The sequence below is a fragment of the Pecten maximus genome, chromosome 15, assembly GCF_902652985.1.
Source record: "Pecten maximus chromosome 15, xPecMax1.1, whole genome shotgun sequence".
NCBI classification, from domain to species: Eukaryota; Metazoa; Mollusca; class Bivalvia; order Pectinida; family Pectinidae; genus Pecten; species Pecten maximus.
In genome coordinates, this window is record NC_047029.1 from 4982594 (window position 1) to 5002155 (window position 19562).

The 19562-nt window shown below is 42.3% G+C and overlaps 1 protein-coding gene across 1 annotated transcript; it reads right to left on the reverse strand.

Moving 5' to 3' along the window:
- Positions 1-16157: 16157 nt before the first annotated feature.
- LOC117343084 (piggyBac transposable element-derived protein 4-like) lies at positions 16158-19229 on the reverse strand. The gene is made up of 3 exons (XM_033905367.1): positions 18804-19229; positions 17792-18200; positions 16158-17030 (listed from the first exon to the last, which is right to left on the reverse strand). Exons 1-3 carry the CDS (start codon positions 18999-19001, stop codon positions 16405-16407), a joined length of 1233 nt encoding a protein of 410 aa, XP_033761258.1. The 5' UTR covers positions 19002-19229; the 3' UTR covers positions 16158-16404.
- Between the last annotated feature and the right edge of the window lie 333 nt (positions 19230-19562).

Genomic DNA, 19562 nt, shown 5'->3' on the forward strand with positions numbered 1-19562 from the left:
AGGTGTTAAACATTGTTGGTGGACATTTCTGTCCCTGAGGTGTGACGTAACCTGTATGTTACCAGGTGTTAAACATTGTTGGTGGACATTTCTGTCCCTGAGGTGTGTCGTAACCTGTATGTTACCAGGTGTTAAACATTGTTGTTGACGTTTCTGTCCCTGAGGTGTGACGTAACCTGTATGTTACCAGGTGTTAAACATTGTTGGTGGACATTTCTGTCCCTGAGGTGTGTCGTAACCTGTATGTTACCAGGTGTTAAACATTGTTGTTTGACATTTCTGTCCCTGAGGTGTGTCGTAACCTGTATGTTACCAGGTGTTAAACATTGTTGGTGGACGTCTCTGTCCCTGAGGTGTGTCGTACCTGTATGTTACCAGGTGTTAAACATTGTTGGTGGACGTCTCTGTCCCTGAGGTGTGTCGTAACCTGTATGTTACCAGGTGTTAAACATTGTTGGTGGACATTTCTGTCCCTGAGGTGTGACGTAACCTGTATGTTACCAGGTGTTAAACATTGTTGTTTGACATTTCTGTCCCTGAGGTGTGACGTAACCTGTATGTTACCAGGTGTTAAACATTGTTGGTGGACATTTCTGTCCCTGAGGTGTGTCGTAACCTGTATGTTACCAGGTGTTAAACATTGTTGGTGGACGTGTCTGTCCCTGAGGTGTGTCGTAACCTGTATGTTACCAGGTGTTAAACATTGTTGGTGGACGTTTCTGTCCCTGAGGTGTGACGTAACCTGTATGTTACCAGGTGTTAAACATTGTTGGTTGACATTTCTGTCCCTGAGGTGTGACGTAACCTGTATGTTACCAGGTGTTAAACATTGTTGTTTGACATTTCTGTCCCTGAGGTGTGACGTAACCTGTATGTTACCAGGTGTTAAACATTGTTGTTTGACATTTCTGTCCCTGAGGTGTGTCGTAACCTGTATGTTACCAGGTGTTAAACATTGTTGTTTGACATTTCTGTCCCTGAGGTGTGTCGTACCTGTATGTTACCAGGTGTTAAACATTGTTGTTTGACATTTCTGTCCCTGAGGTGTGACGTAACCTGTATGTTACCAGGTGTTAAACATTGTTGTTTGACATTTCTGTCCCTGAGGTGTGTCGTAACCTGTATGTTACCAGGTGTTAAACATTGTTGTTTGACAGTTCTGTCCCTGAGGTGTGACGTAACCTGTATGTTACCAGGTGTTAAACATTGTTGGTGGACATTTCTGTCCCTGAGGTGTGTCGTACCTGTATGTTACCAGGTGTTAAACATTGTTGGTGGACGTCTCTGTCCCTGAGGTGTGACGTAACCTGTATGTTACCAGATGTTAAACATTGTTGGTGGACGTGTCTGTCCCTGAGGTGTGTCGTAACCTGTATGTTACCAGGTGTTAAACATTGTTGTTTGACATTTCTGTCCCTGAGGTGTGTCGTAACCTGTATGTTACCAGGTGTTAAACATTGTTGGTGGACATTTCTGTCCCTGAGGTGTGACGTAACCTGTATGTTACCAGGTGTTAAACATTGTTGTTTGACATTTCTGTCCCTGAGGTGTGACGTAACCTGTATGTTACCAGGTGTTAAACATTGTTGGTGGACATTTCTGTCCCTGAGGTGTGACGTAACCTGTATGTTACCAGGTGTTAAACATTGTTGTTTGACATTTCTGTCCCTGATGTGTGACGTAACCTGTATGTTACCAGGTGTTAAACATTGTTGTTTGACATTTCTGTCCCTGAGGTGTGTCGTAACCTGTATGTTACCAGGTGTTAAACATTGTTGGTGGACGTTTCTGTCCCTGAGGTGTGTCGTAACCTGTATGTTACCAAGTGTTAAACATTGTTGTTTGACAGTTCTGTCCCTGAGGTGTGACGTAACCTGTATGTTACCAGGTGTTAAACATTGTTGTTTGACATTTTTGTCCCTGAGGTGTGACGTAACCTGTATGTTACCAGGTGTTAAACATTGTTGGTGGACATTTCTGTCCCTGAGGTGTGACGTAACCTGTATGTTACCAGGTGTTAAACATTGTTGTTGGACGTGTCTGTCCCTGAGGTGTGTCGTAACCTGTATGTTACCAGGTGTTAAACATTGTTGTTTGATAGTTCTGTCCCTGAGGTGTGTCGTAACCTGTATGTTACCAGGTGTTAAACATTGTTGGTGGACATTTCTGTCCCTGAGGTGTGACGTAACCTGTATGTTACCAGGTGTTAAACATTGTTGGTGGACGTTTCTGTCCCTGAGGTGTGACGTAACCTGTATGTTACCAGGTGTTAAACATTGTTGGTGGACGTTTCTGTCCCTGAGGTGTGTCGTAACCTGTATGTTACCAGGTGTTAAACATTGTTGTTTGACATTTCTGTCCCTGAGGTGTGTCGTAACCTGTATGTTACCAGGTGTTAAACATTGTTGTTTGACATTTCTGTCCCTGAGGTGTGTCGTACCTGTATGTTACCAGGTGTTAAACATTGTTGTTTGACATTTCTGTCCCTGAGGTGTGTCGTAACCTGTATGTTACCAGGTGTTAAACATTGTTGGTGGACATTTCTGTCCCTGAGGTGTGACGTAACCTGTATGTTACCAGGTGTTAAACATTGTTGTTTGACATTTCTGTCCCTGAGGTGTGTCGTAACCTGTATGTTACCAGGTGTTAAACATTGTTGGTGGACATTTCTGTCCCTGAGGTGTGTCGTAACCTGTATGTTACCAGGTGTTAAACATTGTTGGTGGACATTTCTGTCCCTGAGGTGTGTCGTAACCTGTATGTTACCAGGTGTTAAACATTGTTGGTGGACGTTTCTGTCCCTGAGGTGTGTCGTAACCTGTATGTTACCAGGTGTTAAACATTGTTGTTTGACATTTCTGTCCCTGAGGTGTGTCGTAACCTGTATGTTACCAGGTGTTAAACATTGTTGTTTGACATTTCTGTCCCTGAGGTGTGACGTAACCTGTATGTTACCAGGTGTTAAACATTGTTGGTGGACATTTCTGTCCCTGAGGTGTGACGTAACCTGTATGTTACCAGGTGTTAAACATTGTTGGTGGACATTTCTGTCCCTGAGGTGTGTCGTAACCTGTATGTTACCAGGTGTTAAACATTGTTGGTTGGACATTTCTGTCCCTGAGGTGTGACGTAACCTGTATGTTACCAGGTGTTAAACATTGTTGGTGGACATTTCTGTCCCTGAGGTGTGTCGTAACCTGTATGTTACCAGGTGTTAAACATTGTTGGTGGACATTTCTGTCCCTGAGGTGTGTCGTAACCTGTATGTTACCAGGTGTTAAACATTGTTGGTGGACAGTTCTGTCCCTGAGGTGTGTCGTACCTGTATGTTACAGGTGTTAAACATTGTTGGGTGACGTCTCTGTCCCTGAGGTGTGTCGTAACCTGTATGTTACCAGGTGTTAAACATTGTTGTTGACATTTCTGTCCCTGAGGTGTGACGTAACCTGTATGTTACCCAAGTGTTAATACATTGTTGTTTGACATTTCTGTCCCTGAGGTGTGACGTAACCTGTATGTTACCAGGTGTTAAACATTGTTGGTGGACATTCTGTCCCTGAGGTGTGTCGTACCTGTATGTTACCAGGTGTTAAACATTGTTGGTGGACGTGTCTGTCCCTGAGGTGTGTCGTAACCTGTATGTTACCAGGTGTTATTAACATTGTTGGTGGCGTTTCTGTCCCTGAGGTGTGACATAACCTGTAGGTTACCAGGTGTGACATTTTGCATTTCTGTCCCTGAGGTGTGACGTAACCTGTATGTTACCAGGTGTTAAACATTGGTTGTGACATTTCTGTCCCTGAGGTGTGTCGTAACCTGTATGTTACCAGGTGTTAAACATTGTTGTTTGACATTTCTGTCCCTGAGGTGTGTCGTAACCTGTATGTTACCAGGTGTTAAACATTGTTGTTTGACATTTCTGTCCCTGAGGTGTGTCGTAACCTGTATGTTACCAGGTGTTAAACATTGTTGTTTGACATTTCTGTCCCTGAGGTGTGTCGTAACCTGTATGTTACCAGGTGTTAAACATTGTTGGTGGACATTTCTGTCCCTGAGGTGTGACGTAACCTGTATGTTACCAGGTGTTAAACATTGTTGGTGGACATTTCTGTCCCTGAGGTGTGACGTACCTGTATGTTACCAGGTGTTAAACATTGTTGTTGGACATTTCTGTCCCTGAGGTGTGACGTAACCTGTATGTTACCAGGTGTTAAACATTGTTGTTTGACATTTCTGTCCCTGAGGTGTGTCGTAACCTGTATGTTACCAGGTGTTAAACATTGTTGGTGGACATTTCTGTCCCTGAGGTGTGACGTAACCTGTATGTTACCAGGTGTTAAACATTGTTGGTGGACATTTCTGTCCCTGAGGTGTGTCGTAACCTGTATGTTACCAGGTGTTAAACATTGTTGTTTGACATTTCTGTCCCTGAGGTGTGTCCGTAACCTGTATGTTACCAGGTGTTAAACATTGTTGGTGGACATTTCTGTCCCTGAGGTGTGTACGTAACCTGTATGTTACCAGGTGTTAAACATTGTTGGTGGACAGTTCTGTCCCTGAGGTGTGTACGTAACCTGTATGTTACCAGGTGTTAAACATTGTTGTTTGACAGTTCTGTCCCTGAGGTGTGTCGTAACCTGTATGTTACCAGGTGTTAAACATTGTTGGTTGACATTTCTGTCCCTGAGGTGTGTCGTAACCTGTATGTTACCAGGTGTTAAACATTGTTGTTTGGACATTTCTGTCCCTGAGGTGTGTACGTAACCTGTATGTTACCAGGTGTTAAACATTGTTGGTGGACATTTCTGTCCCTGAGGTGTGACGTAACCTGTATGTTACCAAGTGTTAAACATTGTTGGTGGACATTTCTGTCCCTGAGGTGTGACGTAACCTGTATGTTACCAAGTGTTAAACATTGTTGGTGGACATTTCTGTCCCTGAGGTGTGTCGTAACCTGTATGTTACCAAGTGTTAAACATTGTTGTTTGACATTTCTGTCCCTGAGGTGTGTCGTAACCTGTATGTTACCAGGTGTTAAACATTGTTGGTGGACATTTCTGTCCCTGAGGTGTGACGTAACCTGTATGTTACCAAGTGTTAAACATTGTTGGTGGACATTTCTGTCCCTGAGGTGTGACGTAACCTGTATGTTACCAAGTGTTAAACATTGTTGGTGGACATTTCTGTCCTGAGGTGTGTCGTATTGTTGGTGGACAGTTTTCTGTCCCTGAAGGTGTGTACGTAACCTGTATGTTACCACGTGTTAAACATTGTTGGTGGACAGTTCTGTCCCTGAGGGTGTGTCCGCTAACCGGTATGTTACCAAGTGTTAAACATTGTTGGTGGACATTTCTGTCCCTGAGGTGTGTACGTAACTGTATGATTACCCCAGGTGTTAAACATTGTTGTTTGACAGTTCTGTCCCAGAGGTGTGACGTAACCTGTATGTTACCAGGTGTTAAAACATGTTGTTGACATTCTCTGTCCCTGAGGTGTGACGTACCTGTATGTTACCAAGTGTTAAACATTGTTGGTGGACATTTCTGTCCCTGAGGTTGTGACGTAACCTGTATGTTACCCAAGTGTTAAACATTGTTGGTTGACAGTTCTGTCCCTGAGGTGTGTCGTAACCTGTATGTTACCAGGTGTTAAACATTGTTGGTTGACATTTCTGTCCCTGAGGTGTGACGTAACCTGTATGTTACCAAGTGTTAAACATTGTTGGTGGACATTTCTGTCCCTGAGGTGTGTCGTAACCTGTATGTTACCAGGTGTTAAACATTGTTGGTGGACAGTTCTGTCCCTGAGGTGTGTCGTAACCTGTATGTTACCAGGTGTTAAACATTGTTGGTGGACATTTCTGTCCCTGAGGTGTGACGTAACCTGTATGTTACCAGGTGTTAAACATTGTTGTTTGACATTTCTGTCCCTGAGGTGTGACGTAACCTGTATGTTACCAGGTGTTAAACATTGTTGTTTGACATTTCTGTCCCTGAGGTGTGTACGTAACCTGTATGTTACCAGGTGTTAAACATTGTTGGTGGACATTTCTGTCCCTGAGGTGTGTACGTAACCTGTATGTTACCAGGTGTTAAACATTGTTGTTTGACATTTCTGTCCCTGAGGTGTGTACGTAACCTGTATGTTACCAGGTGTTAAACATTGTTGTTGGACATTTCTGTCCCTGAGGTGTGATCGTAACCTGTATGTTACCAGGTGTTAAACATTGTTGGTGGACATTTCTGTCCCTGAGGTGTGACGTAACCTGTATGTTACCAGGTGTTAAACATTGTTGGTTGACAGTTCTGTCCCTGAGGTGTGTACGTAACCTGTATGTTACCAGGTGTTAAACATTGTTGGTGGACAGTTCTGTCCCTGAGGTGTGTCGTAACCTGTATGTTACCAGGTGTTAAACATTGTTGTTTGACATTTCTGTCCCTGAGGTGTGTCGTAACCTGTATGTTACCAGGTGTTAAACATTGTTGTTTGACATTTCTGTCCCTGAGGTGTGACGTAACCTGTATGTTACCAGGTGTTAAACATTGTTGGTTGACAGTTCTGTCCCTGAGGTGTGTCGTAACCTGTATGTTACCAGGTGTTAAACATTGTTGTTGGACATTTCTGTCCCTGAGGTGTGTCGTAACCTGTATGTTACCAGGTGTTAAACATTGTTGGTGGACATTTCTGTCCCTGAGGTGTGACGTAACCTGTATGTTACCAGGTGTTAAACATTGTTGGTGGACATTTCTGTCCCTGAGGTGTGTCGTAACCTGTATGTTACCAGGTGTTAAACATTGTTGGTGGACATTTCTGTCCCTGAGGTGTGACGTAACCTGTATGTTACCAGGTGTTAAACATTGTTGGTGGACATTTCTGTCCCTGAGGTGTGTCGTAACCTGTATGTTACCAGGTGTTAAACATTGTTGTTGGACATTTCTGTCCCTGAGGTGTGTCGTAACCTGTATGTTACCAGGTGTTAAACATTGTTGTTGACATTTCTGTCCCTGAGGTGTGTCGTAACCTGTATGTTACCAGGTGTTAAACATTGTTGGTGGACATTTCTGTCCCTGAGGTGTGACGTAACCTGTATGTTACCAGGTGTTAAACATTGTTGGTGGACAGTTCTGTCCCTGAGGTGTGACGTAACCTGTATGTTACCAGGTGTTAAACATTGTTGGTGGAAGTTTCTGTCCCTGAGGTGTGTTCGTAACCTGTATGTTACCAGGTGTTAACATTGTTGTTTGACATTTCTGTCCCTGAGGTGTGACGTAACCTGTATGTTACCAGGTGTTAAACATTGTTGTTGACATTTCTGTCCCTGAGGTGTGTCGTAACCTGTATGTTACCAGGTGTTAACATTGTTGTTTGACATTTCTGTCCCTGAGGTGTGTCGTAACCTGTATGTTACCAGGTGTTAAACATTGTTGGTTGACATTTCTGTCCCTGAGGTGTGTCGTAACCTGTATGTTACCAGGTGTTAAACATTGTTGGTGGACGTTTCTGTCCCTGAGGTGTGTCGTAACCTGTATGTTACCAGGTGTTAAACATTGTTGGTGGACGTTTCTGTCCCTGAGGTGTGTCGTAACCTGTATGTTACCAGGTGTTAAACATTGTTGGTGGACAGTTCTGTCCCTGAGGTGTGTCGTAACCTGTATGTTACCAGGTGTTAAACATTGTTGGTGGACATTTCTGTCCCTGAGGTGTGTCGTAACCTGTATGTTACCAGGTGTTAAACATTGTTGGTGGACATTTCTGTCCCTGAGGTGTGACGTAACCTGTATGTTACCAGGTGTTAAACATTGTTGGTGGACATTTCTGTCCCTGAGGTGTGACGTACCTGTATGTTACCAGGTGTTAAACATTGTTGGTGGACATTTCTGTCCCTGAGGTGTGACGTAACCTGTAGTTAACAGGTGTTAAAATTGTTGGATGGACATTTCTGCCCTGAGGTGTGAGTAACCTGTAGTTACGGTGTAAACATTGTTGGTGCGACATTTCGTCCCTGAGGTGTGCGACGTAAACCTTTGTTTACAGTGCTTAAAAACATTGTTGTTTGACATTCTGTCCCGAGGTGTTTCGTAACCTGTATGTTCCAGGTGTTAAAACATTGTTGTTTGGACAGTTCTGTCCCCTGAGGGTGTAGTAACCTGTTGTACCAGTGTAAAATATTGTTGGTGGACATTCCTGTCCCTGAGGTGTGTCGTAACCTGGATGTTACCAGGACATTTGTCTGTCCCTGAGGTGTGACGTAACCTGTATGTTACCAGGTGTTAAACATTGTTGGTGGACATTTCTGTCCCTGAGGTGTGACGTAAACCTGTATGTTACCAGGTGTTAAACATTGTTGGTGGACATTTCTGTCCCTGAGGTGTGTACGTAACCTGTATGTTACCAGGTGTTAAACATTGTTGGTGGACATTTCTGTCCCTGAGGTGTGACGTAACCTGTATGTTACAGGTGTTAAAATTGTTGTTGGACATTTTCTGTCCCTGAGGTGTGTCGAAACCTGTATGTTACCAGGTGTTAAACATGTTGTTGACATTTCTGTCCCTGAGGTGTGGTCGTAACCTGTATGTTACCAGGTGTTAAACATTGTTGTTGACAGTTCTGTCCCTGAGGTGTGTCGTAACCTGTATGTTACCAGGTGTTTAAACATTGTTGTTTGACATTTCTGTCCCTGAGTGTGGTCGTAACTGTATGTTACCGGTGTTAACATTGTTGGTTGACCGTTCTGTCCCTGAGGTGTGACGTAACTGTATGTTACCAGGTGGTAAACATTGTTGGTTGACGTTTCTGTCCCTGAGGTGTGTTCGTAAACTGTTATGTTACCAGGTGTTAAACATTGTTGGTGGACGTTTCTGTCCCTGAGGTGTGTCGTAACCTGTATGTACCAGGTGTTAAACATTGTTGGTGGGACATTTCTGTCCCTGAGGTGTGCGTTAACCTGTATGTTACCAGGTGTTAAACATTGTTGGTGGACAGTTCTGTCCCTGAGGTGTGACGTAACCTGTATGTTACCAGGTGTTAAACATGTTGGTGGACATTTTCTGTCCCTGAGGTGTGTCGTAACCTGTATGTTACAGGTGTTTAAACATTGTGGTGGACGTTTCTGTCCCTGAGGTGTGTACGTAACCTGTATGTTACCGGGTGTTAAACATTGTTGGTGGACATTTCTGTCCTGAGGTGTGTACGTACACCTGTATGTTACCAGTGTTAAACATTGTTGGTGGACAGTTCTGTCCCTGAGGTGTGACGTAACCTGTATGTTACCAGGTGTTAAACATGTTGGTGACAGTTTCTGTCCCTGAGGTGTGTCGTAACCTGTATGTTACCAGGTGTTAAACATTGTTGGTGGACATTTTCTGTCCCTGAGGTGTGTCCGTAACCTGTATGTTACCAGGTGTTAAACATTGTTGGTGGACATTTCTGTCCCTGAGGTGTGACGTAACCTGTATGTTACCAGGTGTTAAACATTGTTGTTTGACAGTTTCTGTCCCTGAGGTGTGTCGTAACCTGTATGTACCAGGTGTTAAACATTGTTGTTTGGACATTTCTGTCCCTGAGGTGTGTCGTAACCTGTATGTTACCAGGTGTTAAACATTGTTGGTGGACATTTCTGTCCCTGAGGTGTGTCGTAACCTGTATGTTACCTAGGTGTTAAACATTGTTGGTGGACATTTCTGTCCCTGAGGTGTGACGTACCTGTATGTTACCAGTCGTTAAAACATGTTGGTGGACATTTCTGTCCCTGAGGTGTGACGTAACCTGTATGTTACCAGGTGTTAAACATTGTTGGTGGACATTTCTGTCCCTGAGGTGTGACGTAACCTGTATGTTACCAGGTGTTAAACATTGTTGGTGGACATTTCTGTCCCTGAGGTGTGACGTACCTGTATGTTACCAGGTGTTAAACATTGTTGTTTGACATTTCCTGTCCCTGAGGTGTGACGTAACCTGTATGTTCCAGGTGTTAAACATTGTTGTTTGACATTTCTGTCCCTGAGGTGTGACGTAACCTGTATGTTACCAGTGTTAAACATTGTTGTTTGACATTTCTGTCCCTGAGGTGTGTACGTAACCTGTATGTTACCAGGTGTTTAAACATTGTTGTTTGACATTTCTGTCCCTGAGGTGTGACGTAACCTGTATGTTACCAGGTGTTAAACATTGTTGTTTGACATTTCTGTCCCTGAGGTGTGACGTAACCTGTATGTTACCAGGTGTTAAACATTGTTGGTGGACATTTCTGTCCCTGAGGTGTGTCGTAACCTGTATGTTACCAGGTGTTAAACATTGTTGGTGGACATTTCTGTCCCTGAGGTGTGACGTAACCTGTATGTTACCAGGTGTTAAACATTGTTGGTGGACATTTCTGTCCCTGAGGTGTGACGTAACCTGTATGTTACCAGGTGTTAAACATTGTTGGTGGACGTTTCTGTCCCTGAGGTGTGACGTAACCTGTATGTTACCAGGTGTTAAACATTGTTGTTTGACATTTCTGTCCCTGAGGTGTGTCGTAACCTGTATGTTACCAGGTGTTAAACATTGTTGGTGGACATTTCTGTCCCTGAGGTGTGACGTAACCTGTATGTTACCAGGTGTTAAACATTGTTGGTGGACAGTTCTGTCCCTGAGGTGTGACGTAACCTGTATGTTACCAGGTGTTAAACATTGTTGTTTGACATTTCTGTCCCTGAGGTGTGTCGTAACCTGTATGTTACCAGGTGTTAAACATTGTTGGTGGACATTTCTGTCCCTGAGGTGTGTCGTAACCTGTATGTTACCAGGTGTTAAACATTGTTGGTGGGACATTTCTGTCCCTGAGGTGTGACGTAACCTGTATGTTACCAGGTGTTAAACATTGTTGGTGACATTTCTGTCCCTGAGGCTCTGTGACGTAACCTGTATGTTACCAGGTGTTAAACATTGTTGGTGGACAGTTTTCTGTCCCTGAGGATGTGTACGTAACCTGTATGTTACCAGGTGTTAAACATTTGTTGTTTGACATTTCTGTCCCTGAGGGTGTTACGTGAACCTGTAGGTTAACAGGTGTTAAACATTGTTGGTGGACCATTTCTGTCCCTGAGGGTGTGATCGTAACCTGTATGTTACCAGGTCCCCGTGGGGAACCGTTTTTCCCGGGTTACGTTGGATTTTGCCTGGTGTGGTAACCTGTTGTTTACATTTTTTAGTGTGTGTACCCGTATGTTCCAGGTGGGTTAAATGGTACCTTTTGTTCCCGGGTGTTAAACTTTTTGTTCCGTTTCCTGGGTGGCCGTTCTGTTGATGTTAGTAACCCTTTTTTTTACATTTTTCCCCGTGTTTTGACTTTTCCAGGTGTAAACCTGTTGGTTCGCCAGGTGTTAACATGTTGTGACTTTTCCGAGGTTGTGGTGGAGTTCTGTTATTTTTGGGGACATTTTGTTCCCGGGTTAAAAAATGTTTTACAGTTTTTTAAGGTTGGGACTTGTTCCGGTGTAAACCTGTATGGTAATTTCTGTTTAGTTTCGTCCTGAGTTGTGCGTAATATTTGGGGGTTTTTCCTTTTTGGGGTTTTACTCCCCCCGGGGGGTTGTTAACCATGTTACACATGGTTTTTTTGCCCTGGGGCTGAGTGTTGGGACCCGGTTTTTAACCCGGTGTACTTTTTGTTTTAATTTGTCCCCAGGTGTTAGAACCTTGTTTTTACCAGTTGTCTGGGTGACTTTCTGTCCCGGGGGTGTAACTAACATTGTTGGTGGAAACATTTGTTGATTTCTTCCTGGTTGTAAACCGATGTTTACCCGGGGTTTAAAAATTGTTTTGATTTGTCCTTAGGGGTTGGGAAACCCTTTTTGGTGGCTTTACCCTGGGTTGAAATTCGTCCTGAGGGTGAAAATGTTTTACCATTTTCCCCTTTTGTGACTCTGTTGAGGTGGTAACTGTTGTTTACATTTTTTAATTGGTTGTTGACATTGTCCCGGGGTGTTAACTGTTGTTCAGGGTTCCTAGGTGTTTGACCTTTTGTTCCAGGTGGTTAAACTTTTTTTCATTTTTCCCTGGGTTTGACATGTCCTGAGGTACGTTTTATTTGGTTTTTAAAAATTTTGTGGAGTTTTGACCGAGTTGTTAAACCGTGGTATGCTTACCAGGTGTTTAAACATTGTTGTTGGACCATTTCTGTCCCTGCGGTGTGTAGTACACCTGTATGTTACCAGGTTGTTAACTACTGTTGTTTGACATTTCTGTGTCCCTGAGGTGTGTCGTAACCTGTATGCTACCAGGTTGTTAACTACTGTTGTTTGACATTTCTTGTCCTGCAGGGTGTCGTAACCTGTATGTTACCGGGTGTTTAAACATTGGTTGGTGGGACGTCTCTGCTCCCTGAGGTGTGACGTAACCTGTATGTTACCAGATGTTAAACATTGTGTTGGACATTTCTGTCCCTGAGGTGTGACGTAACCTGTATGTTACCAGGTGTTAAACATTGTTGGTGGACGTTTCTGTCCCTGAGGTGTGACGTAACCTGTATGTTACCAGGTGTTAAACATTGTTGTTTGACAGTTCTGTCCCTGAGGTGTGACGTAACCTGTATGTTACCAGGTGTTAAACATTGTTGGTGGACAGTTCTGTCCCTGAGGTGTGTCGTAACCTGTATGTTACCAAGTGTTAAACATTGTTGGTGGACATTTCTGTCCCTGAGGTGTGTCGTAACCTGTATGTTACCAGGTGTTAACTACTGTTGTTTGACATTTCTGTCCCTGAGGTGTGTCGTAACCTGTATGTTACCAAGTGTTAAACATTGTTGGTGGACGTTTCTGCCGTAATCTACATTCCATGTACTAATTCGTTTTAGATAACAAAACAGTTCAGAATATATATATATATGTTCAGGACGTTCTTTTAAATTACTTTTTGAAAATTATGAAATCGATTGAATCATATGACTATTTCACCTCTCAATCATATTTTGACATTTCTTTCGACGTATGATGAATTTATTCCGACACATCGTATATATCCAAACGTTCTGCCCTTGATATCACAGAGCAGTCCTAGAAACATCACAGAGCAGTCCTAGAGACATCACAGAGCAGTCCTAGAGACATCACAGAGCAGTCCTAGAGACATCACAGAGCAGTCCTAGAAACATCACAGAGCAGTCCTAGAGACATCACAGAGCAGTCATAGAGACATCACAGAGGAGTCATAGAGACATCACAGAGGAGTCCTAGAGACATCACAGAGCAGTCCTAGAAACATCACAGAGCAGTCCTAGAGACATCACAGAGCAGTCCTAGAGACATCACAGAGGAGTCCTAGAGACATCACAGAGCAGTCCTAGAAACATCACAGAGGAGTCCTAGAGACATCACAGAGCAGTCCTAGAGACATCACAGAGCAGTCCTAGAGACATCACAGAGCAGTCCTAGAAACATCACAGAGCAGTCCTAGAGACATCACAGAGCAGTCCTAGAGACATCACAGAGCAGTCCTAGAAACATCACAGAGGAGTCCTAGAGACATCACAGAGCAGTCCTAGAGACATCACAGAGGAGTCCTAGAGACATCACAGAGGAGTCCTAGAGACATCACAGAGCAGTCCTAGAGACATCACAGAGGAGTCCTAGAGACATCACAGAGCAGTCCTAGAGACATCACAGAGCAGTCCTAGAGACATCACAGAGCAGTCCTAGAGACATCACAGAGCAGTCCTAGAGACATCACAGAGCAGTCCTAGAGACATCACAGAGCAGTCCTAGAGACATCACAGAGCAGTCCTAGAGACATCACAGAGGAGTCCTAGAGACATCACAGAGGAGTCCTAGAGACATCACAGAGGAGTCCTAGAGACATCACAGAGCAGTCCTAGAGACATCACAGAGCAGTCCTAGAAACATCACAGAGGAGTCCTAGAGACATCACAGAGGAGTCCTAGAGACATCACAGAGCAGTCCTAGAGACATCACAGAGGAGTCCTAGAGACATCACAGAGGAGTCCTAGAGACATCACAGAGGAGTCCTAGAGACATCACAGAGGAGTCCTAGAGACATCACAGAGGAGTCCTAGAGACATCACAGAGCAGTCCTAGAGACATCACAGAGCAGTCCTAGAGACATCACAGAGGAGTCCTAGAGACATCACAGAGCAGTCCTAGAGACATCACAGAGGAGTCCTAGAGACATCACAGAGGCAGTCCTAGAGACATCACAGAGGAGTCCTAGAGACATCACAGAGGAGTCCTAGAGACATCACAGAGGAGTCCTAGAGACATCACAGAGGAGTCCTAGAGACATCACAGAGCAGTCCTAGAGACATCACAGAGGAGTCCTAGAGACATCACAGAGGAGTCCTAGAGACATCACAGAGGAGTCCTAGAGACATCACAGAGGAGTCCTAGAGACATCACAGAGCAGTCCTAGAGACATCACAGAGGAGTCCTAGAGACATCACAGAGGAGTCCTAGAGACATCACAGAGCAGTCCTAGAGACATCACAGAGCAGTCCTAGAGACATCACAGAGGAGTCATAGAGACATCACAGAGGAGTCCTAGAGACATCACAGAGGAGTCATAGAGACATCACAGAGGAGTCCTAGAGACATCACAGAGGAGTCCTAGAGACATCACAGAGGAGTCCTAGAGACATCACAGAGGCAGTCCTAGAGACATCACAGAGGAGTCCTAGAGACATCACAGAGGAGTCCTAGAGACATCACAGAGGAGTCCTAGAGACATCACAGAGGAGTCCTAGAGACATCACAGAGGAGTCCTAGAGACATCACAGAGGAGTCCTAGAGACATCACAGAGCAGTCCTAGAGACATCACAGAGGAGTCCTAGAGACATCACAGAGGAGTCCTAGAGACATCACAGAGGAGTCCTAGAGACATCACAGAGGAGTCCTAGAGACATCACAGAGGAGTCCTAGAGACATCACAGAGGAGTCCTAGAGACATCACAGAGGAGTCATAGAGACATCACAGAGGAGTCCTAGAGACATCACAGAGGAGTCCTAGAGACATCACAGAGGAGTCCTAGAGACATCACAGAGGAGTCCTAGAGACATCACAGAGCAGTCCTAGAGACATCACAGAGGAGTCCTAGAGACATCACAGAGGAGTCCTAGAGACATCACAGAGGAGTCCTAGAGACATCACAGAGGAGTCCTAGAGACATCACAGAGGAGTCCTAGAGACATCACAGAGGAGTCCTAGAAGGGCGAAACAGCTGTATGATGCTTTTTAATTCATTTTAACGCTACGTTTAGTACAATCCTTACTAAAACCCACTAAATCAAATCTGAGTGATTCATTAGATATTTGTCTGGTGCAGTGTAATTAGTTTGATTAATTCATACATACAATTTGTTAAAAGGAGCCGTTTATCATACATTTGACATTAACGTTACTGTGACACGACACGGTAAAGATACGAGGAGGCCATTTGATGAACTCATATTGTTTATGCTATTAACTTCACAATTCCACTCATTATTGTGTAAATCTCAAACTTATTGCACATTTTATCTATTCAACATTTCAATTATCAGAATTTTATTCACCATTATGGCGATACTTGATATTTCCTCAGGATTTATGTTATAATATGTCGTCAAATTATTCATGTTCATGTCAGCGACAATGCACTGTTGTAGGTTACGTCCATTTAGTTATTTGTATGAAAAACTGACTAATGTAATTGTTTTGTTTTATGTTATAGATGTATCGCATCCAAGGTTGTAGAATGAGAAGTAATTATGGTAAACCAAAGTCATCCAATACCACTTACTACGTATGTAAGTATGGGCGTTCTGATAATGTCGGGGCCACCCTGGTGATCTGCAAATATTCATGATAGTCTATTGTTTAGATTGATGCGTAGAGAGAAATATTTCGTTCTCTTGGAAAACAAATCCTGGTATCAATGTAACACTTCCAACATGAAATAAATGTAAGGGTTAACCCTTTCACTGCCATTTTTTTGAATATGCTAAAAATGACGTTAAAATTGATGACGCCAATAATCTGTGACGTGGCACAATCTGTCCCGCTGATAGTAAGTACGTCAAAGATATTGACGTACGTTTTGGAGGCGCTGTTTTCACCTAAGCTGACTCTGGGTGCGATGTAAAGTAGGTCGGCAACGTTTAGTGAACAAACGACTTTAACACAAGGATTCATAATCAGTAGTGATGAAGTTATTTATTCTATACTTATTTTATTGCATCATAACAAACAGATGAACACAAGCTTTAGAAATACATGTACGATTACAATCTGTTAATTCTTCTCACTACAGTTTAACGACAACAATAACATTTTTCTTGTGTTATTTCTCATAAACATTTAAGCGTAGAGAATACACTAACCCTTCCAGCACCACCTTATTCGTTAGTAACAATACAATGTACAGTAGAATTGTTTTATTGTTCATTACATAGTACTGCGTGCCTCGTAAGACAGTGCCTGTGGACTCCACGTTTGCATATTGAGCAAACTGTCCTACTTCGCCTCCTAACACCCCCCGCAGCTCGTTTGGAACAAACACAACAGTCTTTTTCCCTTCGCCCTGGGAGCAAATCCAGCCTCTGCCTTGGACGTCGATTTCTTGGTAACGCATTTATATGTCCTAAATCAGCAAGTGACTCGACAACAAGCTGAATAAATTTTAATCGGGACATTACGGGGCGATCTGAAGTATTTTGACTGTAAAGAATGTACGCGTTCAGCATGATTCTGTGAAATAAATTCAGTACAATCTTTTTCCACACCTTTTTGTTTTTCCTTTGATAACAGTAAGAACTCATGAGAGCATCATCTAAATCTACAGCGCCCATATACTTATTGTAACTTTGGACAATCCGTGGCCTTCCGGTAGGTAGCTGCTGAGCTGGGATAAGTGTACTTAGTAACCTAGTAGGTTTCTTGTCATCATTTTCTCGATAAACGAGACATAACATTTGACCATTTCTCATGTATATAGGTGTTTCTGTATCAGGATTTCCATTCCTTATGGTAAGTGGCATCGGTCTGTTTTTCCTGAGAGTACCTGTTAAGTTGGTGTAAAAGAATTTCCTTATAATATCCACATGTTATAAAAGACAACAGAAATGGAAATATTTCTATCAATATATTGTATATGACTCGGTTGACACGTACGTTGGAATATTAAGTCACTGTAAAAATATTTAACTTGTACGTACAACTTAGTATTTTGTACGCACAACTCAGTATATCGTACGCACAACTTAGTATCTTGTACAATGTACGTACTTCTCAGTATCTTGCACGTACAGCTTAGTATCTTACGTACAACTTAGAATTCTGTACGTGTAACTTAGTATTCTGTACGTACAACTTAGTATTCTGTACGTACAACTTGGTATTCTGTACGTACAACTTAGAATCTTGTACGTACAGGCTCAGTATCTTGTACGCACAACTGTATAACTATTGTACGTATAAATTAGTGTCTTGTGTATCCAGCTTAGCACCATGAATGTACAACTTAATAGCTTGTACGCACGTCTCATTGTATTGTATGTACAACTCAGTAAATCATAAATATTTGGCAGTGGACCTAATACGCCGCCGTAGACATGTGCCGTTAAGTATCCCAATCTACTATTTAATGATAGTTATTACCAAAATATGCAAGTTTTTATATAGTAATATTTTGACTAGCATGATTTTTTTCTTTGTTTTTTTTTTCAATTTTAATTTAAAAAACAGAGAACATATACATGCACTGTTAAATCAACCTTTGATAGACGTGATGAGAACTGTTAAGGGTAAGTTATGTATAACTACCTGTTAGATAGGTTCTGCATCTCAGAAGAGCTGTTCCTAGATGTATGGAGCAAAAGAAACTGTCGCAGAAGACATGGTAACCTTTATTTAGAAGTTCTGACGCACTCAGCAGGTCATGAACAACATTAGTGCCTTGAAGCTCGCCTCTTGGTGTCGGGTCAAACTCTTTTCCTCTATAGACAAACATCTGCATAATGTAACCTGTAGCGGCTTCACATAACATCCAGAACTTAACGCCATATTTAGATGCTTTAGATGGAATATACTGTCGCATGACACTGTGACCTCTACTTCCAACTAACGTTTCATCGACACATAGTTCTCTTTTAGGGACAACGTATCGTCTGAACTGGTTGTTGATGAATGATAATAAGGGCCGAAACCTGGAGGCTGGATCATATGCTGGGTGCTGGAAATGAAAATATGTCTATACACATTCAGTTATTATTTCTGTACACGAAACAGTGGCCGAGGTATTGTCTGAGATTTTTTTATCTAAACTCGAAGTTTGAAAGGTCAAGTGAGTTCACAAGGACGCTATTTTTGACAATTTATGTGTCTTTACAATAGCAGTATATGACTGCACAATTTAAATATAAATACAGCTTACTACCCCACTATGCTTATGTTATAAAAAGAATTTGAAAAATAGGACGAGGCAAACAACCGCGAGGTAAATAATTAAAACGTTTTGCAGTGTCTTTATTTTATTTAAAAGATTGCAATTACAACAGGAAATTCAAATCTTTACCCTTCGGATCAACAACAAATAGTGCAAATGACACAGCATGTTAATATCTAAATATGTAACATACAAAGAAGAAAGACAATTTTATGACTCATGCACTGACCGGGCCTCGAACTCACGATCTTAATATAATGGTAAGCTGCAGATATTTCGGGCTAGATGACCGGGTGTTGTTGATCGCATGTTCGAGGCTCGATCATGGCACAAATCATAAAAAGACTCTTTTTTTTGTCATTTGTATTAGATTTATACATTTTCAGTTACCTGTCTCGGAACCATCCTTTGAAAATCTGCTACATGAAGAAATTTCATAATGATTTGGAACCTGTTCCTTGACAGAACTTTCCTGAACCAAACAGATGCTTGGCTTGGTAGCAAAACGTTCCAATATTCTGCGATGGACAACTTCTTAAGAAGACACATGTTGAAGAAAATTGCTAGGAAGGATCGGAAATCCTTCATCCCAAGGGGTTTCCATGTTCTTGAACGCGAATGTCTTCCAATTATGTCCCTATATGTTGATAAATGATTACGGGCATATCTAAAAGGAAACAATAAATAGTTTGTACCCTTTATTAACCATTTTTGTTGCTTTTACCCAAAATAAAAATCTTTTTGCAAAAGACTTCTATATATGTAACAAAAGGGGATGTATACGTATTGAGAGTCCCCTTAGCATTGCTCATGATACTATGATACCTCAGAGATCATAAATAGAATATCTACTGTATATGGTATTATTTGGATATATCTGTACCCCCCCCTATCCAACACCGAGAGGGTTTGATTCCCTTGGAGTCATGGAGGCACAATACTTTCCATTAACATATGACCAACTTTTTTATCCTTACTTTTTATGTTATAGTATTGTATGTGCTTATATTGATAATGGACACGATACGATGTACATTTTTAATGTATGGGTGTGTACACGTATAGATATTTGGTGTACACGTATAAATATATGGTGTATACACGTATAAATATATGGTGTGTACACGTATAAATATATGGTGTATACAC